The sequence below is a fragment of the Pelophylax lessonae genome, assembly GCF_965119305.1.
Source record: "Pelophylax lessonae genome assembly, chromosome: 7".
In the NCBI taxonomy this organism is placed as follows: Eukaryota; Metazoa; Chordata; class Amphibia; order Anura; family Ranidae; genus Pelophylax; species Pelophylax lessonae.
Window position 1 is genome coordinate 81,083,659 of NC_138774.1, and position 27,968 is coordinate 81,111,626.

Genomic DNA, 27,968 nt, shown 5'->3' on the forward strand with positions numbered 1-27,968 from the left:
ACTGGAAAATGGTGACGCCACGCAGCGCGATTCCTGGGACCCACGAGGTACTGTAACCAGCAAGGGGGGCCTATACGGATTTACGAGCGCAAACATAGCAGTGTGGAGCCCCCCCCCCCCCCCAAACTGACCAGACTACATAGGAAGCAGTGGCAAGGTTGTTTGGGACTTGGTGTCACCCTTATTTGGAAAGAGGTACCACTTATACGTGGACAACTTCTATACAAGCATGGCACTTTTTAGTCACATTTTTGAATTTGCAATTGGCGCATGTGGCACCGTGCAATCTAATCACCGGGGCTTCCCCCAACGGCTTGTATATACGCGACTTAGATGGGGGGAGAGGGCCTGCTTGAAGTCTAACAGATTGCTTGCAGTGAAGTGGAGGGACCCACGGAATGTTTTCATTCTGTCCTCCATTCACGCAGATACGACAGTACAAATTCCAACGGCGACTGGTGTTGTTGTGAATGCCCCTCTGTATCCACGAACACAACCTTAACATGGGAGGGGTGGACTTCCACGACCAGATGATGGCACCGTACTTAAATGCCTGTAAAGCCAGACGCTGGTACAAAAAAGTGTTTGTATACTTATTTCAATTGGCTCTGCTGAACGCTTATGTGCAAAGCGTCAGGACGAAGTGGATCCTTCCTAAAATTCCAGGAAGAGATCATCACAGCCTTTTTGTATCCATGAGGTGCTGTGGCCCAAATCCACAATCTAGATGCAGTGAGCCGGCTGCATGAGAGACATTTTCCAGATGTCCTCCCTAGTACCCCTACCCAAAGACACCCCCAAAGAAGAGGCCGTGTGTCGAAAAAGCGGATATAGGCGTGACACCCGCTTTTTTTGTCCCTCCTGTCCAAGCCAACCTGGTCTCTGCATCGGGGACTGTACTGTTTCCGTCGCTACCACGCGCTAGTGGAAAATTAGTAGAGAGTACAGCACGGCACAGTCTAGGGCACACTTACACAGGGTCTCGAAAGAAGTTAGATGGCAATCGCATTTTGAGACACCCTAACCTGGAACGTTTTAAAGTTACAAAAAAAAAAAAAAAAAAGTGTAAAAAAAAATAAAGTAAAAAAGCCAAAAATAGTTGTCATTTTATTGAGTTAATTTTCTGTTTCTTACTCTACTTTTCTACTTTTACTGTACTTTATAATATAGTCTTATACTGTAATGTTTTATTGTTACTGTTTTTCATTGTTAACCATTTTTTCCTTTTTAGATACCAACATTCTAAGCTATTATAAGTTAATATTTTATTGGTACTGTTTTAATGTTAACCATTGTTTGCCTTGCAGGTACACCCATCAGCTGCCACACTGATTTATATATTCTGACAGCAACAGCCGTTTGCACTCAGCATATATGGAAATCTTTGATGGCAGCGCTGTAGGAGTTGATTCCACCACCGCAGTTAAAAAAAAAAAAAGAGCATATATGGCGAAGCATAGGGGATGGGGTGTGGACAGAGGAGGAGGATCTCCCCTATGCTTCGCAATATATTTTTTTAACACTTTTCTTGGCAGAGATTTCTTCGTCAACATCGATCGATGCGAATGGAGGAATCTGCTATATTCTTTTATTTTCCCTTCAGCTCATGGGCTGCATTAAAAAAAAAAAAAAAAACATTGCATGTATGCCCATCATTAGAAGTGGGTGGATGTTGGGAGGTCTAATGGTGGGTGCACACCACACAATTTCTGGTAGAGATTTCTTCATCCACATCGATCAATGTGAATGGAGGAATATGTTAAGTTCTCTTTTGCAGCCCACAGGGACCCCATCACAGCCACTCAGCCATCCTTCCCTTTCCACTCAGAGATACAAAGACCACTGTCACTCCCTTTTCCCAGAAACCCATCACAGCAATCTCTCCAACCTGCAAAAACACAGAGACCTATATCACAACCATGCCCTTGAGATAGAGAGACCCCCTTTACCGAATTCCCTGACACAGGGGAAAAGGAGGAGCCCCCACAACCATAGTCACTGCCCAAAGGCTTTACTGTCATGGCCGCTGCTCCTAATGCACGCCGGACCAACCAAAAATGGCCGCCAGACTTCACAAACATGGCCACCGGCATAGAGAATCACACAGGCCCCAATACAATGGCGCCGACCACGGTGAAATGGCCACCACAGCCAGGTAACCCGTCGAGCTGGCGCAGGGGGGGGGGGGGAATCTGGAAGGAGGGGAACCCGCAGGTCTGACCATCTTAGTGGGGTGCCCGCATCCACGCCAAACCACATCCAGGGGTGGAAGGGGGGGGGGGGGTGGGGTGGGGATCGTACTCACCATACCAGTTAAAGGCGGGCACCACTCCAGACAGAACCTCCTTACCATCGCAATGGGGGAAGGTCAGCCAGGAGGAACGCTGCGACTCAGGCCAAGACCCAAAGGGGCTATGTCGTGGCTGACCTAGCGTGGAGCTCTGGTCTGCACGTTGGCCAAACTGGGGGGACAGCTGGATTTAGCTATCCAGTCCGTCACACAGACCGGCAGTTGATTGTAGAGTTCAAAGGAAAAAACCTGGAGAAAAAAATGCCATTAACCACTTCTGGACCAAAAGGTTTTTACCCCCTTAATGACCAGAACCTTTTTTTGCGACATGGCATGATGCTGTACCCAAATAAAAGATGTAATTTTTTTCCACCCACAAATAGAGCTTTCTTTTGGTGGTATTTGATCATCTGCGGTTTTTTAGTTTTTGCGCTAGAAACAAAAAAAGACCGACAATTTTGGAGAAAAAAAAAAAAACACAAACAAAACATTTTTTACCTTTCTGTTATAAAACACCTCTAATAAAAAAAAAAAAAAAAAAAAAAAAAAAAAAAAAAAAAAAAATCGAATTTCTTCATCAATTTAGGCCAATACATATTTCTGGTAAAAAAAAAAAAAAAAAATCCCAATAAGCATATATTGACTGGTTTGCGCAAAAGTTATTGCATCTACAAACAATGGAATATTTTTTTTTACTAGTAATATTGGCGATCAGCGATTTTAAGCGGGACTGCGACATTGCGGCAGTCATCTTACACTTTTTTGAGAACCAGTGACATGATTACAGTAATCCGTGCTAAAAATATGCACTGTTACTGTACTAATGACACTGGCAGGGAAGGGGTTAACATCAGGGGCGATCAAAGGGATGTGTCCCTAGGGGATACTTTCTGTGTGGGAGATGGACTCACTTGATGAACACAGAAATCCATGTTACTGCTTAGGAGGAACACAAGATCACTGTGTTCACCCCTGACAGAACAGCGGTCTGCCTTATTTACATACGTAGACCGCCATCGTTCTACCCCTGTAGGGAGCGATCAAGGGTGGTCGGACACTGGCTCCCCCTATGGCCAATCAGTACGTGCGCCCTGTGGCTATTGCACGAAATGACGTACAGGTACATTGTTTCCCGCAATATTCTCTTGCATTCATTAAAGCGGAGTTCCACCCAAAAGTGGAACTTCCGCTTTAGGGAGTCCTGACCCCCCGACATGCCACATTTGGCATGTCATTTTTGGGGGGGGGGGGGGGGGGGAGCGGGTACCTAGTTTTGACAGGTACCCGCTCCCACTTCCGCTCGGAGCGCCGCGGCGCCCTGAGCGGAAGTTCTCCTCTCCCCCTCCCTCCCTGCAATCTTCTGGGACACGTCAGAGGTCCCAGAAGATTGCCGGCCAATCACGGCGCGCAGCGCAACTCGCGCATGCGCAGTGGGTACCCGGCTGTGAAGCCGCAAACTAACAGCCGGGTGCCCACAGCAGTGATGCCGGCGCCGAGGGAGAGGATCGAGGCTTCGGGCGGCCGCATCGCTGGACCGTTGGAGAGGTGAGTAAATGGCTGGAACTCCGCTTTAAAGAACACAGTGCAAGTCCTAAAGTGGTTGTAACTAGGGATGCATCGAAATTTCGGCCACCGAAATTATCGGCCGAAAATGAGCCTCTCTCATTTCGGCCGATAATGGGTTAACGGTGCCGAAATTAATATGGCCGCCATGAGGAAGGAGGAGGGCGCAGCGCAGGGCAGGTTTTAAAAGTCCCGCCTCTGGCCGGCCGCCCGCCTCTCAATGACGTCCCTGTTACTAGGATCTCTGCATTAGTGAATGGACATACCAGGCAGGAGGGCGGGGCGAGCGGCCGCTAATACATAGTACTATGTGATCCTTCCTGTCAGCTCAGCGGGACTATGACTATGTGTGAACGAGATCTGATCTGGCCTGACACCGGGCGGGGGGGCGGGTTGGAGCGGCCGCTATTAGCTGTAACTATGTGAGCCTTTCACTTCCTTGTCAGCGGAGATACATGCCTGACAAGTGAAGCGCTTGCATAGTTACAGCTAATAGCGGCCGCTCCAACCCGCCCCCCCGCCCGGTGTCAGGTCAGATCAGATCTCATTCACACATAGTCATAGTCCCGCTGAGCTGACAGGAAGGATCACATAGTACTATGTATTAGCGGCCGCTCGGACTGTCAGGGAATTGAAGAGAAGTGAACGGCTCATAGTGAAAGCTATTAGAGGCCGCTCGCCCGCCCGGTGTGTCAGTTCATTCATGGACAGATCCTAGTAGTAGTGACATCACCGGGAGGCGGGCGGCCGGCCAGAGGCGGGACTTTTGAATAATGGACACAGTGACCGGAGGAGCTGAGTTGGAGAGGGACACTGAGGCTGAGAGAGGAGGGGGGAGGGGTGATAGCTGAGGCAGCTTACCATTGGTATTTGTATTAATTATGCAGCATGAGGGGGTTAATGTATTGTCACTGATGCATTAGTGACCGACCAGTGGCAGTTAATTAACCCCTTTGTGCTGCATTAGTGCAACCAGTATCAGTGCAACCAGTGTTAATTAACACTGATACTGGTTGCACTAATGCAGCACAAAAGGGTTAATTACCTGCCACTGGTCGGTCACTAATGCATCAGTGACAATACATTAACCCTCTCATGCTGCATAATACAAATACCATTGGTAATTAAATTAACCTCTTGCCAACCCGTCACACTACATATACTGTGACAGGGTGGCAGCGACAGGTGTACGTTGCTGCCTGTTTTTTGGTGTATGCCCCTCTATCTATTTTAATTTTTTTTTGGGGAAAGTCATTTTCGGTTTCGGTTTTCGGCCAATGGCATCCTGCATTTTCGGTTTCGGTCCAAAATTTTCATTTCGGTGCATCCCTAGTTGTAACCCTATAAAAAAAGCTGCTGTCCTTTTAAAGCATGATACTGTATACTGAAAGACAAGCCACAAGGACCAAGGTCCGCAGCACTGCAGTAGGGGAGTGTTTCTAGAGACCCTACAGGAGAATGTATCCAGCTCCCACAGAACACACCAATAGGGCTAGGATCCTACAGATAGGTGTAGCTGCCTCATATAGGAGGACTTACCCCCAACAGGACCTGTCACACCACTAAGAGACATTTGTAGCCCACAACAGTGACTGCTGCAGCCATGTGCAGGAGACACTAGGCTGCTACAGTTCGATGCTAGGTGCCTAGAAAGTGGCTTACTTGAACCCCTCCAGAGAGTCAGTGCCAAAAACCCCTGAGCCAGGTGCCCCTTAAGCACAGTTTACCAAAGGCAGAAGGGCCAAAAAATTTGGGTTGACTAAAACCAACCAACCAACCAGCCCCAAACAGCAGGGAAGACAGGTGCAGTACCCACCTGACACTCAACCTAAATTGAGGAAAGAGAGCAACTATATACACTTACCAACGTAGCCGGTAACTTCTCCCATGACAGGCTGCCTCCCACCAGAGAGTACACTAGGCAGAAACTGACAGAACATCCAAGAGTCATATCTGCACACTATAAGATATCCCATAGCCCGCCCCAATTCCAGATTGGAATGCCAAAGTCAAACCAGTTGTGAGCCGGGAGAACTGCAAGGGTCTATTATTGACCAGCCTGTCACCCAGCACAGCAGTTGTCTAAAGGTCTGGAAGACCAAACAAATACAAAAAAATAAAAGTCCTTGCAAAAGGAAAAGAAACCAGAAAGGTCCTTAACTCCTTGACATTAGACAAAAAACTACAACCCTATGGGCGAGATAACAAGATCTAAGCCAAGTCCTTCAAAGAACGGAAGAGAAAAAAGGCTACCTCTTGTAAAAATGTTTACATCGCCTCTGTTTACTCTATAATCCATTTATTTATTATGGCAGGATACTATTTGTTAGCGCTGCAGGAATAGGAGCTGCCACTCTCATTAGCAATGCAATCTTTTCTCTCCCCTTGTCCATCCACAAAATGCCTTTTATTAGTGCGTAGATCAAGGCAGGGGAGAGGGATGGAAAAAAAGAAACAGGACTGCTTCACTGTATGCACCAGAAATTTGATCGTGAAGGATGAAACCATCAACATACAAATCACAGTAGTGCAATGATGGTAATTATTAATCACCACAAGCGTTGTGTGGTGTGATGATTAATAATTACCATCATTGCACTACTGTGTTAATGGTTTCATCCACGATCAAAATTTCTGGTTTATATTGTTATTTTTAAGTAGCTGCAGAGTTTCTCCTGAAGCGCATAGGGTTCTCATTGTTTATCTTATCATACACTGAGATTCTTTTTATTTATTTGCTTCACTGTATGGGAGCCATAACTCTCATAACCGCAGTGCCAGAAGTTTGGCACAGACAGTAGTAACTGACACACTGATTATTGGCAGGTGAAGTAATATTTTACAGCCATTTACAAAATGTAGCTTTTTTTGCTTTGAGAAATTATATACAGTATATCTCTATGGTTGGAGTTACACTTGAAAAACAATCCAAAAATATAAATAGGAGAGCTGCCATAAACAGACTTGTTTTTTAAGGTGAAAGTTCCAAAGCTGTCATCTTTATCCATGCTTCACTACACAATGAGTTATTCACCTAAAATAGGTATGTGCATATGAGGTGCCCAACACATAACTATGCGTGTTGGTTCTAGGTCCCTGACCAATTGGTCAAAAAATTAATGCAAGAGGATGAAAGATCAAAACCTCAAATACAAGTCATCAATGTCAGCTCCTATTTGTATCCTGACAGGCTCCTTTAAAAGATTACCTTATTTCCATATTAGCTGCCATCCTGCCTTAGGAAACCCAAACAAAATAAGATCTTAAGGATGGAAACACACCTCCTTTACAGACAAGGTTTAGTGTGCTCATTTAATAACTGGAGGTTGTACTAAATTATACGTTTCATTTAACAAACCCATTGTATAGTTTTTTATCACCAATATCAGAAAAATGGTTACAGTATATGAAGACAGAAAATAGCACAACCAATCACCTGTGACTCCAGATGCTGCTCTGTCAGTGTCATCATTTCCTCATAGGTCATTTGTGAGAAGAGCGATGCATATTTATGTAGGCGTAAACTCTTCAGCCAGGTCGGCACGTCTGCACAGGATTCAGGGAACAGGACATATCATTAGATGTGAAAATAACAGGTAATCAAATAAGAGTGCAACTTAAAAATTTAAATTAGACAAAAGAGAAGCTGTGATGTAGTGAACAACTCTTTTGTACCTTTTCTTACTAATGTCAATATCATTTTAGCCATATAATATGATTTTATTTTTTTTTTTTTATTTCCTGTGCTGAAGAAGGTATTGTATTTGTGGTGTTTTTTTTATAACTGCTATTGGTGGCAACCCTCTTTTGCTGGAGACATATAAGCTGTGGAACATGCTCTTCCTAAAAGTGCTTGGCAGGGGAAGACCAGGGATGAGCTCAGACCAGTTTGGAGACAAGTCCTAAACCCACCTGAGCTGTTAAAGTGGACAGCCAATCATAGGTGACAAAGGCTTGCCCCACATCTACGTATTTACACGCCCCTTGTATTTGTGTGGCTGCGGGGTGAGATATGCCTTTGCAGCTTTGACAGCTTCCTGTTGGGATTTTAGGCAGGTTCAGGCCTGTGTCCAAGCCTGCCTGAGCTCACCCCTAGTGAGGACCTTAAGACTTCTAAAGAGTTTTTAACCCCCAAAGCAAAAAAGGAATATATTTCAGCTTACCAGTCCTTTGATGATGATGTTACTCCAAGTAAATAGGTACCCAACATGTCATGTTTTAAAATTGTGCATGCTTGTGGAATGGCACCAGACTACGGTACTTAATCTGCATAGGTGACGCTTTTAAAATTTCTACAAGTTAGAGGAGGTCTAGTGCTAGAATTTTTGCTCTCGCTCTGACGTTCATTAAAATATGTAGACGTGGCATACGTATGCGTTCAGCACTGCGCTTTACATTTTTTTACATTTTTATTTATTTATTTTTTTAGATTTAATTCTAAATCACTTTTATTGCTATTACAAGAAATGTAAACATGCCTTGCAATAGCAATACAGCATGACAGGTCCTGTTTATGGAGAAACCCCAAATCTCTCCTCTACCTTTAAACGCAAAAGATCCCAAATTTTTTTTTTATGATCCGTTACTTGTTGAACTAAAAATCCTTGTTTGCGTGCTGGAGGAACCAGAAGGGACGTCATGACGTTGCTCCGGTCTTTCAAGGCTATACGGATGAGCGGAAACCATCTTGCCTTCACTCATCTCTCCTGCAAGCCACCAGCTTAACCAATCATCAGGTAGGCCCAGGAACCGCTTCTAAAAGAGATCCAGTGGCAAATTCGCTACTAAGCCCCCTGTTATCTTGTAGAGAATCATCGGCTGAAAAAACAATACCAGGGTTATGGCATATTACTGCAGCCATAACCCTGGGTAATTCCACTTGTCGACCAGGACGTCATTTTTCTATAGCACGGTTGGCAAGTAGTTAACCACTTCACCTGCGGAAGATTTACAGCTCCTCATGACCAGGCCATTTTTTACGACACAGCACTGCATTACTTTAACTGACAGTTACCCAAATAAAATGTATGTCCTTTTTTTCCCCACAAATGGAGCTTTCTTTTGGTTGTATTTGATCACCTCTGCGGTTTTTATTTGTTTTTGCGCTATAAGCAAAGAAAGGCAGAACGTTTCAGGGCAAAAAAAAAATATATATTTTTTTTACTTTCGGCTATAAGGCCCCTTTCACACTAGTGCGATTTCAAAGTCGCGCGATTTACCGCGACTTTGACTGGGCTTGAATGTCTTTGGCCTCAAAATCGTGCCAAAGTAGTACAGGGACTACTTTGAAGTCAGTGCGACTTCAAGTCGCGCTGATATGAATGGGGCTCATTGAAAATAATGTAAAACGACTTGTCATGTGATTTTGCGGTCCAAAATGGTGGGACAAGTCGCACTAGTGTGAAAGGGGCCTAAAACATGGCCAAAAAAAATACGCGTATATTGATTGGTTTGAGCAAAGGTTACAGCATCTACAAACTACGGGATATTTTTATTTTACTAGTAATGGTAGCGATCAGCTACTTATAGCGGAACTGCAATATTGTGGCAGACAATTTAGACACCGACACTTTTGGGGAACCAGTGACATTATTCCAGCGATCAGGGCTAAAAAATATGCAATATGCATATAGTCAGTATATATATATATATATATATATAGTGATCCGGTGAACAGATAAACAGAGAACAGTAAAACTGCTATCGGGTGGACCTGAAGAGGTTACAGTAGCACAGTGCTGAATAGTTAAAAATGCAGAGGTCATGAAGGGGAGTAAAACCTTCCATATGTCAAGTGGTAAAGGCAACTTACGTCACTGTTTTCCAACACAAACACAGCATCAGGCAATATGCATACATCAGAACACCCAACACAATAGTGCACACTAGTGTTATTCCTACCTTTCATTCCACTGCCGTCTTCCTGGAAGGAATTGCGTCCAGAGATGACCTCCTCTGTCTGTTCGCTACCTGATGAGGCCACACTGCTCTGAGGGGAAAGGGGAGCATGGTCTGGGGTGAGGAAGACAGAACGTCCAGAAACCTCATCTGCCCCCATCCATTCACTGGACGTCTGCTGGGAAGTGGGAATCAGGGACATGGAGCGCTTTAGGGGGCTTGGGTGCATTTGGCAGGGAAGCCCTGAAAAACAGAGAGCTCAATGAATCATTACGGAAGCAGAGACATACTCTGAGAAACTGAGCAACTAAATTATATGTTTTTTTTTTTTCTTTTACACTAAGGATGGTGGGGAGGATGAATTACAGATGTACCAATATGTATATGTCCAAAATCTAGTGAAAAGAACGACACCATTAACCCAGGACCAATTTTCAAGATCAGCTCATCTACTGAAATTATGCATCTATATACACACCAGCTGGGATCAAATTCCTTTTTACACGTTATGGCGCTGCCCCAAGTTACATCGTTCTTGGGAGTACATTTTCAACAACTTAAATATTTTATGTTTCACACGTGTCACCTGAACTGAAAATAGCCCTATTAGTAGTTATAGTAGAAGATATTCTTCCATCTGATACGCATTTAAATGTGGACACGGTCTCTGTATCTAGCCCGTAAACTATTTCAGAAGTGGATAATCACCTACAACATTTACTCAATGGGCAGAGGCTGGTTCTAAAGGCAGAAGGTTTTATCTAAATGCATAAAGTAAAAAAAAACCTGTGTGCAGCAGCTCCCCTCAGCTCCCCCTAATACTTACATGATCCAGCAATGCTGCATGAGAAACTCGTCTGTCCGGGACACTCCCTCCCGATTGGCTCCCGCTGCTGCCACTCAAAGTATGTGAACCAATGAGGAGGAGGGGGGGGGGGAGCCGAGCCACGGCTCTGTGTCTAAATGGACACACAGCAGCTGCTTGGCTACTCCCATATCAAGCTGCTTGCTTTGGGGGCACTCGCTAAGAGGGAGGGGCCAGGAGTGCCAGCGAGAAACCAGAGAAGAGGAGATTCTGGGCTGCTCCGTGCAAAACCAAAAAAGTCTTTACATAGGGGACTTTTTGGAAAAGAAAAGTTAAAAAAGTGATATTAAAGTCTAGTGTTTTTGGTTTAAAAATAACAAACATCTTCTACTTACCTGCTCTGTGCAGTGGTTTTGCACTGAGCAGCCCTGATCCCCCCCTTCTCGGGTCCCTTGCCGGCGCTCCTGGCCCCTCCTTTCTGCCAAGTGCCCCTACAGCAAGCTACGAGCCGAGCTGCTGCTCTGTGTTCATTCAGACACAGAGCAGTGGCTCTGCCCTGCGCCCTCTCTCTCCTCATTGGCTCACTGAGATAGCAGCGGGCACCAATGGTCTCAACCAATCAGGAGGGAGAGTCCTTGACAGCCGATTCTCTCATGCAACATTGCTGGATTGAGATGGGCTCAGGTAAGCATTTGGGGGGCTGCTGCAAATAGTTTTTTTTTTCTTAATGCATAGAATAGATAAAAAAAAAAAAAAAACCTTCCTCCTTTAGAACCGCTTTTAAGAAAAAAAAAAAAAATGTAAATTGTAAAAATTTAAAGCTACACTTAAGCACAAAAGAAATCCGCTCCCCTCCCCACCCCCGTATGTACAAACGTAAACGTACGTGACGTCCAAGCCTGAAAACGTTGATTGCGAAACACTTTACATATCGCCGTGCACTAGACCTCCTTTACCAGACCTCCTTCGTAGCGCTAAACTGATGACCTATTAGGTGGCTTTTAAAGTGTCTATGGAAAGCAAAAATGTACTGAAGTTCGTTGCCAATTCACAGGTGTATGTAAATTTAAGGTTTGACATGTTGGGTATTTACTCAGTGCAACCTCAGCTTTTATATTTTACAAAAAATTGGGTAATTTATTGTGTTTTCATGCCCCCTAAAATTAACATTTTCTATTTTTACTGAAATTTTGTGTTTCCTAGACCTTTGCTGTGATATCTTGTGACATAAAAATTGGAACTACGACTATTTTATTTTCTAGGATGTATGCTTTCAGAAAATATATAATGTTTGGGGGTTTTGTGTAATCTTAAGTCCTAAAATTATTTTAAATTCAAATAGTTTTTATTATATTTTATCAAACAAACAGGGTAAAGGAATTGAGCAGGCATAGTATAAAGACAACAAAAAATGGATTTTTGTAAGATCTTACCGTAAAATCCTTTTCTCTTAAGCTCATTGACAGACGTAGTCTTCTTGATTCTCAAGAGCTGGGTTATGTTGTCTCCGCAGGAGTAGGACTAGGCAGAAAGACAAAACGTTCTGGCTCCACCTTAGGGGCAGTCCCTGAGGGTATATCCTCCCTCTCTCTGCTACAGGGAATCAATTCTGTTTTAAAGCAGTACAGAGAATTTAACCCAACCCAACTCAATGATAGAGGGGCGGGTACTACGTCTGTCAATGAGCTTAAGAGAAAAGGATTTTACGGTAAGATCTTACAAAAATCCATTTTTCTCTATCGCTCATTGACAGACGTAGTCTTCTTGATTCTCAAGAGCTGGGACATCCAGAAGCAGTGCCACAAAATGAGGGGTGGGATTGACAAAATCAAATCCAATCTAGAAGGCCCAACCGGTGCCAAACTAGAAGTTTTAAAGGCTCATTATAAACAAAGAATGAGACTAAAGAAAAATTTTCCAACGGAAAAAACCCTCGAGGTAGACCACTGGTCTCCTCAAATTGCGGCCTGCAAAACCTTGCGGCCAAACGAGGCATCAGACGATGTCATTACATCAACTTTATAATGTTTAGTAAAGGTATGCACCGACGACCAGGTAGCCGCCTTGCACACCTGGACCACTGACGCCTGATGGCGAAAGGCCCATGACGCACTAAGTGCCCGAGTGGAGTGCGCCTTAACAGGGAACGGGGGCTCCCGACCCTTAATAGAATAAGCCTGTACTACCGTCTGTCTGATCCATCTGGAAATGGTCGCGGCAGATGCAGGCAACCCCTTTTTGGGTCCATCTGGGATCACAAAAAGTGAATCCGTCTTGCGAAACGAGTCTGTCGTTTTCAAGTATACCCTGATCGCCCGGACCACATCCAAGGAGTGTAAAGCAAACTCTCGCGGATGACTGGGCTTAGGACACAGGGAAGGTAACACAATTTCTTCATTCAGATGAAATTCTGAAACCACTTTTGGTAGGAAGGATGGATTCGGACGAAGAACCACCTTATCTCTATGAACCACCAGATATGGGGAACGACAAGATAATGCGGCCAGTTCTGACACCCTGCGTGCAGAAGTAATAGCCACCAAGAAGGCCACCTTCTGGGACAACGTAGGTAGAGGAATCTCCCTAATATCTTCAAAGGGAGGTTTCTGAAGAACCGACAACACTAAATTAAGATCCCAGGGGGGTAACGGCGCGTGCACTGGCGGAGCCAGATGTCGCACCCCCTGGATGAAATTCCGCACCAAGGAATGAGTAGCCAAAGGCTTCTGAAAGAAGATGGCTAATGCTGAGACCTGACCCTTGATAGTACTCAAGGCCAGTTTCTGCTCAACCCCTTGTTGCAGAAAAGCCAATATTCGACTAATCGAATAAGACCGAGGACGGAACCCCAAAGGTTCACACCATGCAATGTAGGACTTCCATGTGCGATGATAAATCTTTCTGGAAGTCGCTTTCCTTGCTTCAACTAGAGTAGGAATAACTGAAGCTGACAAACCTTTGTCCTTCAGCACCTGGGTCTCAATAGCCAGGCCGTTAAAGCCATCGATCGTAAAGCAGGATGGAAAATCGGTCCCTGAGACAGTAGATCCTCCCTGAGAGGAAGTCTCCACGGGACGTCCGCCACCAGTCTGACCATGTCGGCGTACCAAGCTCGACGAGGCCAGTCCGGAGCAACCAGGATTACTGGAATTCCTTCCTCCTCTATCCTGCGAAGAAGTCTTGGCAGTAACGCGAGAGGAGGGAAGGCATATATTAGCTGGTATTGCCCCCACGGGGCGATCAGTGCGTCTGCGGTTTCTGCTAGAGGATCGCGGGAGCGAGCCACGAATCTCTGAACTTTCCTGTTGAATCGTGATGCCAACAGATCCACATCCGGGGTGCCCCACCGTAGGCACAACTGGTGGAAAACGTCTGGATGGAGGGACCATTCCCCCTGATCCAGGGTCTGACGGCTGAGATAATCTGCCTGCCAATTCTCCACCCCCGGAATGAACACCGCAGAGATTGCTGCATTCTTCGCTGGGCGGAAATCGTTCCGCCCAGCGAAGAATGCAAGCGACTTCTTTGGCCGCTCGGACACTCTTGGTGCCCCCCTGGTGATTGACATAAGCCACGGCCGTGGCATTGTCCGACTGGATCCGAACCGGGCTGCCCTGGAGCTGCTCGGTCCAGTGAATCAGACAAAGTCTGATCGCTCTCAGTTCCAATACATTTATCGGTAACCTTGATTCTTCCGGGGACCAAAGTCCCTGGACAGATAACTGACCGAGAATTCCTCCCCATCCGGATAGACTGGCATCCGTGGTCACTATCGTCCAATATATTGGCAGAAATGACTTTCCCTGGCTGAGCATCGGAGACCGAAGCCACCAGACCAGAGACTCTCTGGTCTGTTTGCTCAATCGGATCTGATTGTCCAGGGATTCCGGATTCCGATTCCATCTGAGAAGAATCTCTTGCTGAAGAATTCGGGTATGGGACTGGGCAAATGGGACTGCTTCGAACGAAGCCACCATCAACCCCAGAACCCTCATGCAAGTCCGAAGGGAAGACCAGCTGTTGGACAGTAACAACTGGACTGCTGATTGAATCTTTCGGAGTTTCCCTACCGGAAGAAAAACTCTTGTCCTGACTGTGTCTAGAATTAGACCCAGATATTCGAGCCTCTGGGTGGGAACCAGAAATGACTTTTGCTGGTTCACCAGCCACCCGAATTCCTGTAAAGAAATCATAGTAATTTCTATGTTTTGTAGCAAGGTCTGAGGAGACTCTGCATGAAGCAGAAGATCGTCTAGGTAACCAAGGATCGATATGCCTCTTTGGCGCAGAAGTGCCAACATTGGGGCCAACACCTTTGTGAAGACCCGCGGAGCCGTGGCGAGACCGAAAGGTAACGCCACAAACTGATAGTGGTTCTCTTCTACGGAAAAGCGTAGAAACCGCTGATGTCCTGCGAAAATGGGACTTCGCAAACCCATTTGTCCGGGATTCTGGAAAGCCATGGATCCGGGAACCGGCGAAGACGTCCCCCCACCCCAGTTATGGGTGGGGGCGCACCTTCAGGCTTTGGATGGTTTATCTTCAGGTCTGGAGGGGGCGGGCTTTTGCTTGCCCGACCAACGACCCCTGACGCCTCCTGCAGGAGCTTTGGAGGACTTAGTTTTTTCACCCGCGGGACGAAAAAACCTCTTGTGAGCAGAAAAAGAAGGCCCTCGTCTTTGACGAGTTCCTCTACCTTTAAAATTTTGCGGTAAAAAGGTGCTCTTTCCACCCGTGAGATCTTTAATGATCTCATCTAAGTTGGCTCCAAATAGACGCTCTCCTGAAAAGGGGATATTAGCCAATGCTTTTTTGGAACCTTGGTCGGCTAACCAACCTTTTAGCCACAGTGTACGCCTGAGAACCACTGCTGAGACTGATGCTCGCGCCAATAATGGAGTGGCGTCTAACGCCGCATCACACACAAACTGTAACCCCTGTATCATTTGTTCCAACAAATCTGATACCGCCTGAGGGACCTCTTCTAAGTCCCGGCGTAACCACTTGGTCCATTCAGTTACAGCCTGCGAAACCAGACCAATAGCTATTATAGGTCTGAAAGCTGATCCAATCAAGGAAAACATGGTGCGAGACATAGCTTCTATCTTGCGATCCACTGGATCTTTAAAAGACGGAGCGTCTTCTAAAGGAATAACCGTGGCTTTATTCAATCTAGCAATTGGTGAATCCACCACAGGTGGTTCTGTCCATTTCTTAATAAGGGTTTCCTCAAACGGATAACGCCTGTCAATGCGTTTAGAAATAGTAAAAGTGCGTTTTGGCAGACGCCATTCTTCTTCGATTGGATTGCCAAAACATTTGGGCAATGGAAAAACCTTCGCCACTTTGATGCGTTTTTTAGTCCCAAAAGGGATTTCAGTTTCAGCTATTTCCGATGGAATACCCTGTAACCTTAAGGTCTCTTGAACAGATACAATGAGTGCGTTTACCAACGCTTCCTCCCGGGCTATGGCGGATGCCGAAACATCCTCCTCACTGTCTGAAGAGACAGGACCCGAGATACCAATCCCAGATGAAGTACCTGCAACTGCAGAAATGGGCTCAGAGTCTGAATCCGAGGTTTCAGATAATATGGGGTTAGGCGGGGGTCGCTTTCTTGCGCCCTGTCCCTGACAAGCCACTTCCACCCGGGACACAAAAGTTTCCATAATAGCTGACAATGATTCAATTGTCAATGGGGTGCTGGAGGATCCCGCAGACCCCTCGAGGGGATCCGGAGGAGATACATGAGTGGCAGGGTCCATGTTAATTCAGGACACCTTTGCCAGCAAAACAAAAAAACTTTTTTTTTTTTTTGTGTGTCTCCCCCTAGCGCAATAGCGCCCCTCAGAGTACCTGCTTCTCAATCCCACAGAGAGAGAGAGGGACCCCCAAGGCTCACCAACCGATGCAGTGCAGTTTCCAACCAACTGCAGTCAGCGTCTGTCTTACACAGACTGGAAGGAGCTGTTTGCTTTTTCCCGGGTAGAAGGACGTGGCTCCGCCCCCTGTGTACGCCTTCCGGCGTTCCCAGCTCTCCACGAGGTAGCTGGGCTCACAAAACATGGCCGCCCCCATAGAAGAGACATAAGACTCCAAAAACATGGCGGCCGGCGTGACCTGAGGACATACATGCATTTGGTCTACGGCAAAATGGCGGCGGACCGCCGAAATCGTTTTCCCAGCACATCCACCTGCATCTCTGCTAAGAGGCGATATATGGATCTACAGGAGATATACTACACATAAGGTAGGATTATACCTCCTATGTCTGCTGTAATGTTACAGTCTGCTGGGTAGAGTGTTAGCTCTTAAACCAAGTCCACTTCCCACAAACACATGCTGTATTACAAGGGGGACTTGTAAGTATCAGATATATACTGACCATATATGGAGGGGCCCATAATACATACTGCCTCATAACGAGGAAAAAAGGGAACGTTTACTCATCATACCGACCCGACAGGCACCCTCTCTTCACAATACCCTCTCCACCGGGGTGGGGGTTTGTGGACCACTCCGGACGCCTCGACTCTCTGGTTCCTGGCGTCCAAGCGAGACCTTTAACTCGCAAGGTCAGTCCCTCCACTGGGACTCCGTCGCGGCCGACCCAGCGCGGAGCTCTGGTCTGCACGCGCTCGTAGGCAGAAACCGGGGTGACCACTGGATCTCAACATCCAGCCCGTCGCCCGGCCCCGCATACTTACTTGAATGTGTCGCGGCCGACCAAGCGCAATGCCATGGTCTGCGCGCGCTCGTAGGCCGGCTGGGGTGACCACAAGTGTCGCCCAGTCCGGCATTTTTGCTTGAAGATCTCACAGGAAAAAACACTGGAGAAAACTACCTAAAAAATGTCTTTTTCTTAAAGAAAAAAGTCTTGCCAGGACCAAAAGATCCCAGCAAGGAACTTAGGTCCTTACTCCTGACTAGACAGAAAAAAACTGATTCCCTGTAGCAAAGAGAGGGAGGATATACCCTCAGGGACTGCCCCTAAGGTGGAGCCAGAACGTTTTGTCTTTCTGCCTAGTCCTACTCCTGCGGAGACAACATAACCCAGCTCTTGAGAATCAAGAAGACTACGTCTGTCAATGAGCGATAGAGAAATATAAGTGCACTCAGATAAGACAGTTCCATCAGTCCTAAAATTATTTTAAAAACGCAAAAAGGGCTCTAGCTGTGAGAGGGTTAAGACCCCTTTCACACTGGGGCGATCAGACTTCTCGGAGCTACCTCACAGGTCGCGGCGCGCTGCTCGCACCGTGACCTCGGAGCGGCCGGCACGGACTTCATAACATTGAAGTTAATGCAGGTCGCTTCAGGTCGCCCCAAAGAAGCTCCAGACCTTTTTTCTAAGTCGGAGCGACTTGTGTCGCTCCTATTAGAACGGGTCCACAGCTTCTCTATGGCAGGAGACCTACGGCAACCAGGTCGCCTGACAGGTCGCCCCAGTGTGAACGGGGTCTTAAGCATAAGCTTGCCTTCGGGAACATGTTACATGTTCTACCCGTAAGCTTTGTTTGAGATTTAAAAAAAAAAAACAAAAAAAAAAAACTGGCTCCTAACTTTTAGTTGGCTCCTAGATTCAAAGCAAATTTGTCAAGCCCTGTACTAATGATAGCAGGCCAATTCAGACTCAGCAAGTCTTGTTCATGTTATACACAATGCTCCCAAGGATACACTTGACTGCTTTGATAAGTGCCCCAGAAATCATCTCAGTGGAGCCAATTCATAGATGTTTTCCATAAAGTCAAGGAGTCAGGTACACCTGGATAATGCTAAGGGTATGAGTTCGAAACCATGTTCTTCCCTTTGGTATAAAAGGCCCTGTTCACACCTGAGCGTTTTCCAGCTCGTAAAACGCTCATCTCTGAAGTCTCAAAACACCCAACAAGCAAAAACCCATTCATTTTAATGGCCCTGTTCACATATGAACGTTTTGTCGCCTAAAGCAAAATGCCTGAAGCTCAAAAAAGTACATGAGCTTCTTTTTTGGTAGATTACAAGCGTTTTTGTTAGGCCCCTTTCACACATGCCGGTCAGATCCGGGCGGGTCTAAATGGATACCGCATGCATCCCTATGGGGCGGCGGATGTCTGCGGAGACATGTCCGCTGACGCCCGCTGCCATCCGATCTAATCCTGTCCGTCAAATCTGGATGGATGGAAACCCTATTTTCCAACCCGTCCAGCGGATCGGATGAGGATGGACAGGCGATCTGTTCTCATCCGATTCCCCCATAGGGGACAGCGGGGATCTGACAGCTCCATCTCCGCAACACAGAGCGGAGACGGAGCTGTCATCTGCCTGCTCAGCTGGGATCAGCGGAACGATCCCCCACTGAGCAAAATGGCTCAGTCGACGGGACGGAGCCATGTGAAAGGGGCCTTAGATGTCAAAGCCAGCCTCCAAACACTTGCAAAAAAACGCCTGAAAACTGCCCAAAACAACACCTGAAAACAATACGCTCAGGTGTGAATGGATCCTAAATGAATAAGTCGATCATTGTAAGCAACCTCATCAGTGTTAAATGTTTTTTCTCAAGCATCTAATTACTACTTATGCTGCACAGCGTAATCTGTTAAAATTGAAAAAGGATGGCAAAATCAACAAGTTAAAAAAAAAAAAACATGAACAGAAAAACAGATTGCTTTAGTAATACTTGTGATAGACTGCATCTTCATGTATCATTTTTGATTTTGCCTTTAATATCACTTTAACAAGCTCGTTTTCAGAGTGATTTTCTTTGTCGCATACATGTAAAAATCCTAATTTTTGGCAATAAAATTACATAAATCCCGAGAACATATATTTTCTGAAAGCAGAGGCCCTGTAGAATAAAAAGGTGATAGTTTAAAATTTTTGTTACATGTGACATTTGCGCAACTGTTGATTAACCACTTAAGCCCTGGAGGATTTGGCTGCTGAAAGACCAGGGGGTATTTTGCAATTCGGCACTGCGTGACTTTAACGGACAATTGTGCGGTCGTGCGACGCTGTACCTAAACGAATTTGACGTAATTTGCCTATTTTGATTGGTTTGCGCAAAAGTTATCGCGTTTACTAACAAAGGGAAAGATTTTTGTCATTTTTTTTTTAACGCGTAATGGCGGCGATCTGCGATTTTTTTTGCGGTACTGCGACATTGCGGCGGACAGATCGGACCCTTGACTGACATTTGACACTTTTGGGGTTACCAGTGACATTTCTACAGTAATCAGTGCTATAAATATGCACTGTTACTGTAAAATTACACTGGCAGTGAAGGGGTTAACTTTATTTGAGAGGGAGGGGCTGTGTGTGTCCCTAGGGGCGTGATTCTAACTGTGATTGACTGTGGCTTGAGCTGTAGGAACAATGATCAACGGTCCTACATAGTAGAATCGTATGATCATTGTTTCTACACAGGGGAGAATGACAGGCGGCTTGTTTACACTAAATTTTCTGGAAAAAATGTACTAAAATAAATTTTAGAGCAAAACCATGCCACAGAATACCCATTTTTGGTTAAAATATAAAAGATGAGGTTGCTCTGAGTAAATCCATACCTAACATTCCATGTTTTACAATTGCGTGCTCCCATGATATCGCCAAAAACTATGATGAAAAAAAAAAAATCACGATGGCGTTTTAAACCCATTACAGCTCATCCATTTAGAGCCAACTAGGAACTCTTTTGCTAGAATTGTTCTCACTCTGACGTTAGTGGCGATATGTCACGTGTGTAAACTGAAGTTTACATACACGTACGCACCCTAGCTTGCGTTTGAGCAGGTGTGTGGGGCAACAGGCATTTTGGCAATTTTTTTTTTTTTATATATTTTGTTATCTTTAATTTCTTACTTTTTTTCTTTATTTTTACGTGACTGCCATCACAAGGGGTTAAAAAACCCCTATTTGAAAGCATTTGGCAGGTGACAGGTGTTTTTGGAGACATTAGGGGTCTAATAGACCCCAGTGCCTCCCCTGCCCTTCACACCATCTAACCAAGCACATATCGGCAGGGTTAGATGCGTCTCCTGGCTACACTGGCCAGGAAAGTGTGCATATGAAACCAGAAGTCACATCACTCACTTGTCACATTTCACTGTTTGCATGCGAGATCGAGGCGTGGATTTGCCATGGTCTTTCTGAAATGTATTCTTCCCATTGTAATAAAACACTCAAGTACTTAATGCTCCTAGCCTTTAAAGAGTTTGTAAACCCCCCTGTAATTTTTGTACCTATAGGTAAGCCTTGGCTTACCTAGAAGTACTCTACATATCTCCTAAACGGTACGGAGATATTTACTGTATACTGCGCTGATGACGTCATGTGCCGATTCTTCAGAGCCCTGTGCAGTGACCGGCGGTTCCCGCTCACATGTGCGGGACTGACATGATGCAGCTCCGGCCAGTAGCACAGCCTGAGTCCACAGACCCGGAATGAAGACGGGCGAAGATGAATGCGGCCTCCAGTGGGGACGAAGAGAGCTTAGTTTGGAGGCAAGTGTCACATAATGTGCATACTAGCACATTAGGCCTTTACTTTTCAGGTAAGGAAAAAAAAAAAAAAAAAACTGTGGAACCATATATGGGCAGGCTGAATGTACCCAAGTTCATCGATTAAATTAGGTACAACCAACCTGTCTGTATTTTTTTTTTTAAATATATTTTTATTGAATTTAATTTAAAAAAAAAAACACCGTGCATTTGTACAAAACAAAAAAAGAAAATAAAAAAAGTGTACAATAACCAAACAATAAAATTGGTTTAAATCAACTCACATGTCCCGTAATATTATGAACTGGGTTGAACATATGGTACAATACAAGCAGACATACCATTTTTCAGAACAAAATTCACAACAATTGTGAATATAAATGGATAGGATAGTAATTAAACTTCTACAATACTGAGGCCAAAGTCAAGGGACTAGCAAGCCATTTGCCCCAAATTATTTTGGTCTCTTCCTAAGCTCAAAAGGTGAGCTTATATATAGGCAGGAATCTAACCAGTTTCAACCAATGTGATAGTGTAGCAAAACTACAAGACCCATCATGCCTCTGGGTGTCATGCTTGTGGCTGTCTTGCTATGCATCATGGGACTTCTAGTTCCACAACATCGGGAGGGCCACAGTTTGCAGATCCCTGGTGTAGGTGATACGGATTCCTTCCAAGATAGTAATAGAGGTTTCTTAGCATAATACAGGATACGCAACAATCTCTTGGCGTGAAATGGGATAGTCAGGTCTCCCAATATACCCAGGAGGCATGTCTTAGGAGCTAAAATATTCGGTAGGCCCAATGCAGAGGAAATAAAAGAGTCCATGTTAAACCAGAATCCCTGGACTATTTGACAGGACCAGTAGCAGTTTAAAAAGTTTGTTTTGTATATTTAATAAAAAAAAGTCAGGCACCTGGCCACAACACCCAAAACAGTAAGATGGAAGTGATGGAAAATTTTGGTTGTATAATTCTGTCTTTAGATGAGAAGACAGTTTATTTATAGGCGTCACTAATTTCAGACCAATCCGATTCCATTAGAGGTATATCCATGGAAGTCAATTTCACCTGTGCAGGAGTTGGAGTCTGTTCTAAGGGCAGAATAGCAAGTTGAAAGAAGTTTAGTACAGTCTGGTCATCTCAAAGTTTTCTCCAAGGGTGGTACTTGGATAGCAGTGTCTAGGGATACAAATTGTGCCTGTACAGCATGGGGAGGTTGGTAGTAGTAGAATAAGTAATTGATGGGCAAGTCAAAGTCTATTCGCAGTTGGTAGGACTTAAAGCCTGCTTGGGTATATAGGTAACATAGCTACTTAATCCCTTTAGAGTACCACCTTTGCAGGTTGGGCAGGGAATACAGTTTGTGAAGGGTGGGGTTAAACCACAGGGGATTATTAGCGAAATACAGCCAAGATTCGGTGGAGATTTGAGTAAATATTATTGGGAATGGGGAGAGGTATGCATAATTGACGTACCACTACGAGCCAACAAACACCACCTGTAAATAAATGTTATGAAGGGTTTCTAAGGAGGAGACAATAGCCACCTCTGTGGTGGTACAGGCATTAGCAGAAACAGGGTGCAGCCAATCATGGATATGGACCAATTGAGAAGCTAAATAGTATAGATAGAAATTAGAGAATGCCAGCCCTGCTAAGTGAGTCGGAAGTCTGAGGGTCTCAAGCGATATTCTTGCCAAAGAAACGCTGTACAAATAGTAGAGCTGCACGATTCTGGATAAAATGAAAAATCACATTTTTTTTGCTTAGAATAAAGATCACGATTCTCGGTGTAACATCTTTCACATTATACAAAAAAATTGGACTAATTTTACTATTTCTTTGTACTTCATTAAAGTGAATTTTGTTCCAAAAATTTGCATTTCAAAGACCGCTGTGCAAATACGGTGTGACAAAATTATTGCAATGGTCGCCATTTTATTCTCTAGGGTCTCTGCTAAATATATATTAAATGCTTGGGGGTTCCAAGTAATTTTCCAGCAGAAATACAGATTTTACCTTCTAAGCAACAAGTGTCAGAAAAAGGTTTAGTTTTTAAGAGGTTAAACTGCCCTCACAGACGGAAGTTCATTCCTTTGATCTAAAAGAACAAAATGACATTACAAAAAACAGTGTTTACAGTGATCTCCTAGCCTCAACTTTTTTTTGACAGCTGAGTGAGCAGAGAACAGCTCTGCTCTGCATGAATCCAGGAAATGCAGTTTTATGATTGTGGGGGGGGGGGTTGAATTGAGATCGTGATTTTTTTTAACAATGTGGTTATGAGTAAGCGTTTATCTATATCGTGAAACGCGTCAACCTGACATGTCTCAATGCACTGTCTGTATGGATTCGATGAGGAATAAAGAACAGTTTTGTTTTCATATTTCCGAGTGTGGTCCAATTTCTTTGTTTGCACTGTTTCTAGACGGCGGATCTGATCAGCACCGGTTCATTCAGTCTCACCTGAGCGGCTTTTCCTTCCCAATTCCAAACGTGACAGATGGAGAAGCCGTGGAGAACATTATGCTGCCTGTAACATTGTTCAGCATAACCGGTTTTGGTGGTGGGTCAGTGATGGTCTGGGGAGGCATATCCACATGGAGGGATGCACAGACCTCTACAGACTAGACCAAGGATTCTCAACAAGGGTTCCATGGAACCCTGGGGTTCATCAAGAGGTTGCTAGGAGTTCCTTGAGCAAGGAGTAGATTCTGCCTCAGATAAGTTCCCCACTGACGCCATTGATCTTTTAAGCCATCTGTAAGGGGATAGTTCTTCCCAATGACCTCAAGTGTGAGGAACATTCTTCCCACTGACCATCACACTAATGTATCATGAGTTGAGAAAGGTTGGACTAGACAATGGCACCCTGACTGCTATTAGGTATCGGGATAAAATCCTTGGACCCATTGTTAGACCCTACGCTGCTGCAGTGGGTCTTGGGTTCCTCCTGGTGCATGACAATGCCCAGTCTCATGTGGAGAGAGTATGCAGCCAGTTCCTGGAGAATGAAGGAATTGATACCATTAAATGGCCCCCATGCTCAACTGACCTAAATCCAGTAGAACAGCTCTGGGACATTTTGTTTTGGTCCATCTGACACCACCAGGTTGCACCTCAGTCTGTTTAGGAGCTCAGTGATACCCTGGTCCAGATCTTGGAGGAAATACCAAAGGACACCATTTGTCGTGTCAAAAGGAGCATGCCCTGTTGTCAGGCATGCATACAAGCACGTGGGAGCCTAAAAACTACCGAGTACTATTTTGAGCTGCTGCAATGAAACTCCAGCAAAATGGACTAGCCTGCTGCATACATTTTTTCACTTTGATTTTCGGGGTGTCTTTGAATTCAGCCTTCTGACACGACAAATGGTGATAATTTTCATTTCCATTAAACAATGTGGCATTGTTTAGTTCCTAACACATTACCCAGTCTATTTCAGTATAGATATTCAGCATAATAATATTTTTCCCCATTGAGATCTGAGGTGTTCTCTAAGCGTTCCTTTAATTTTTCTGAGCACTGTATGTAAGACTTGGAACGCCTTTTGTATTGATCCACCTGTAAAAGCATTTAACATGGAACTTCACTCTCTCAATCAACGTCGACTACTTTGAGACCTTATGCTGCTAGCATCAGTAAATAGATAGGAAATTGTATCATAGTCACTTTGAAAAAGTTTTAAAGGTTTTTTTTTTTTTTACATTTCTTCAGTTACTTCCCGGTTTCTGGCCTAGGCAAAATCATGCCATACATCCTAGCATTCTTCAGGTAATAGATTAAAAAAAGGTAAAAACAAAATACCTGTGAATCCTCACCTGGGACTCCCCATTCTCCTGTTCCCAGGTTATAGGATTATGTAATCAGAGAAGTCAAAGCTGCACAGCTTTACATAGTTAGTGAGCTTGAAAAAAGACATCAGTCCATCCAGTTCAACCTATGATGTGTGTGTTTGCTGTTAACAGTACATCCTATACCCTGTATGTTGTGGTCTCTAAGGTGCCCATCTAATAGTTCTTTTAAACTATCAATGCTCCTTGCTGATACCACTGCTTGTGGAAGAGAATTCAACATCCTTACCGCTCTGACAGTAAAGAACCCCTTTACACAGTTTAAGGTGAACCACTTCTCTTCTAATTTTAGTGAATGGCCGCGTCTTTTTAAATTCCCTTTCGCTGAAAAGTTTGTTCCCTATGCTAGGGTCGCCAGTATGGTATTTGTACATTGATATCATATCCCCTCTCAAGTGTCATAATGATTATAATCATTTTATCTCTAGAGTGAATCCCTTTTTTTATACATGCCAGTATTCTGTCGGCTTTGCTTGCAGCAGATTGGCATTGCATGTCATTGCTGAGTTTGTTGTCTACTAGGACCCCCAGGTCCTTTTCCATTCTAGATTCCCCCAGAGGTTCTCCCCCTAGCGAGTAACTTGCGTTCGTATTTCTGGCCCCCAAGTGCATTATCTTACATTTTGCCACATTAAACCTCATTTGCCATGTAGTTGCCCACCCCATTATTTGGTTCAGGTCTTCTTGTTAGGTTTCCACGTCCTGTGAAGATGATATTGCCCTGCATAGTAGTGATCGACCGATTATCGGCAAAGCCAATATATCGAGGGTCGATCTGCACTTTCCCCGATTTATCGGAATCGGCCACTAAGGTGACCGACATTGCCGATATTTCGGTAAAGTGCTTGTAATGGAGTGATGCCTGCAGCAAGAGGCATCAGCCCGGTACCGACATCCATAGCCGGCGGTCGACTGTCGTGTAATGACAACCGATGCGGCTGAGAAGCTGCTCGGCTGTCATTACAAGGAGCGGGAGGGGACGTCTCCCCCCTTCCGCGGCTCGCCCGGGTCTCGGGCAACCAGCCAGCACGGCCGCCGAAGACCCAATCAAAGCCGCATTCGTCTTTGATCGGATCTCCATGTAAAAACCTGGAAGTGATGTCATGACATCACTTCCGGGTACTCTGCCCCAGATTAAAAAAAAAAAAAAAAAAGACAGCATTCAAAACAGCCAAACTTGGCATTTTGAAAGCTTATAAGTGCAGAGGAGGGGTTTGGGGTCTTTTAGATCCTCGGATCCCTCTATAAGAGTACCTGTCAAGTGATGAAAATAAAAAAAATGTTTTTAAATGTACGTAAATATCGGCCAACACCGATTTGGCCAAAATATCGGTATCGGCAACGAAAAAACGATATCGGTCGATCACTACTGCATAGCTTACCATCGTCCGCAAATACCGAGATTGTTCCGGTCATCCCATCCTCCAGTTCATTTATGAATAAATTAAACAGGATTGGTCCCAGGACAGATCTTTGGGGGACCCTACTTTCCACACCCGACTAATCCGAGTACTCCCCATTTATTAATACCCTCTGGACTCTTAGTTTGTACAGTAAGCATTACAATTAAAGGAGTTATGGTCACAGCATACACTATTTTATAACATCAGAGTTGTAATACTAATTTTTTTTTTTTTTTGACAATCCAATATAGGCTTACTTGAAAAATCTCCTTGTGAGTCCTGTCTGCTGCCCATCTCTTTCCACAACTTCCTAAAATCCCTGCATGCTTTGCAACTTCTCCTCTGATTACATTTGATCTCTATGGACTACATATCCCATGGTACATTACTGCCTCTGCAAGCAATGTCCCCTGTACTGACTGCCTCCTTAAACTCTTTCAGCATCTCTAATTCAGTAGACAGGCTCTGTGAATCCTGTAACACAGCAGTGCCTACTTACAGGGTTCAAACTATGGTACAAGTTCAAATTATGTAAATGTGTGGGGGATCTTCACAAAGTTTACAAAAACTTTAAAAACATTCAAATTAACAGGAGCAGGCTAGAAATACAGTGGATATAAAAAGTCTACACACCCCTATTAAAACATCAGGTTTCTGTGATGTAACTTTTTTCACCTTTAATATGACCTATAAACTGTACAACTTAATTGAAAAAAAATTGGGGGGGGGGGGGTGGGGAAGGGGGAGTAAAAATAAAAAACAAATAATGTGACTGCATATGTGTGGACATCCTCAAACTGGGGATGTAGCTGTGTTCAGAATTAAGCAATCACATTGAAACTCATGTTAAACAGGAGTCAGTACACACCTGCCATCATTTAAAGTGCCTCTGATTAACCCCAAATAAAGTTCAGCTGTTCTAGTAGGTCTTTCCTGACATTTTCTTAGTCGCATCCTACAGCGAAAGCCATGACCCGCAGAGAGCTTCCAAAGCATCAGTAGGATGGATCTCATTGTTAAAAGGTAACAGTGAGGAGAAGGGTACAAAAGAATTTCCAAAGCATTAGATATACCATGGAACACAGTGAAGACAGTCATCAAGTGGAGAAAATATGGCACAACAGTGACAATACCAAGAACTGGACGTCCCTCCAAAATTTATGAAAAGACGAGAAGAAAACTGGTCGGGGAGGATGCCAAGAGGCCTACAGCAACATTAAAGGAGCTGCAGGAATATCTGGCAAGTACAGGCTATGTGGTACATGTGACAACAATCTCACGTATTCTTCATATGTCTGAGCTAAGGGGGAGAGTGGCAAGACGGAAGCCTTTTCTTAAGAAAAACATCCAAGCCCGGTTAAATTTTGCAAAAATACTTCTAAAGTCTCCCAAAAACATGTGGGAAAATATGTTATGGTGCGATTAAACAAAGGTTGAACTTTATAGCAAAAAATTCAAAAGATGTGATTGGTGCAAAAACCCATTGAGTGAAGCATGGTGGTGGCAGCATCGTGCTTTAGCACTGTTTTTCTTTAGCTGAAACAGGGGCCTTAGTCAAAGTAAAGGGAATTATGAACAGTTCCAAATACCAGTCAATATTGGCACAAAACCTTCAGGCTTCTGCTAGAAAGCTGAACATGAAGAAGAACTTCATCTTTCAGCATGACAACGACCC

General features: G+C 44.6%; 1 protein-coding gene across 2 annotated transcripts in view; it reads right to left on the bottom strand.

Annotated features, from left to right (window-relative positions):
• The window catches only part of SAMD4B (sterile alpha motif domain containing 4B), a 175,875-nt gene that overhangs the window by 83,521 nt on the left and 64,386 nt on the right, over nt 1-27,968 (bottom strand). For both annotated transcript variants that reach the window (XM_082262800.1, XM_082262799.1), the window contains exons 4-5: nt 9,755-9,994; nt 7,290-7,399 (exon numbers count right to left, since the gene is read on the bottom strand). In XM_082262800.1, the coding sequence (XP_082118926.1) occupies nt 7,290-7,399; nt 9,755-9,994 (350 nt within the window). The remainder of the gene's footprint in view (nt 1-7,289; nt 7,400-9,754; nt 9,995-27,968) is intronic.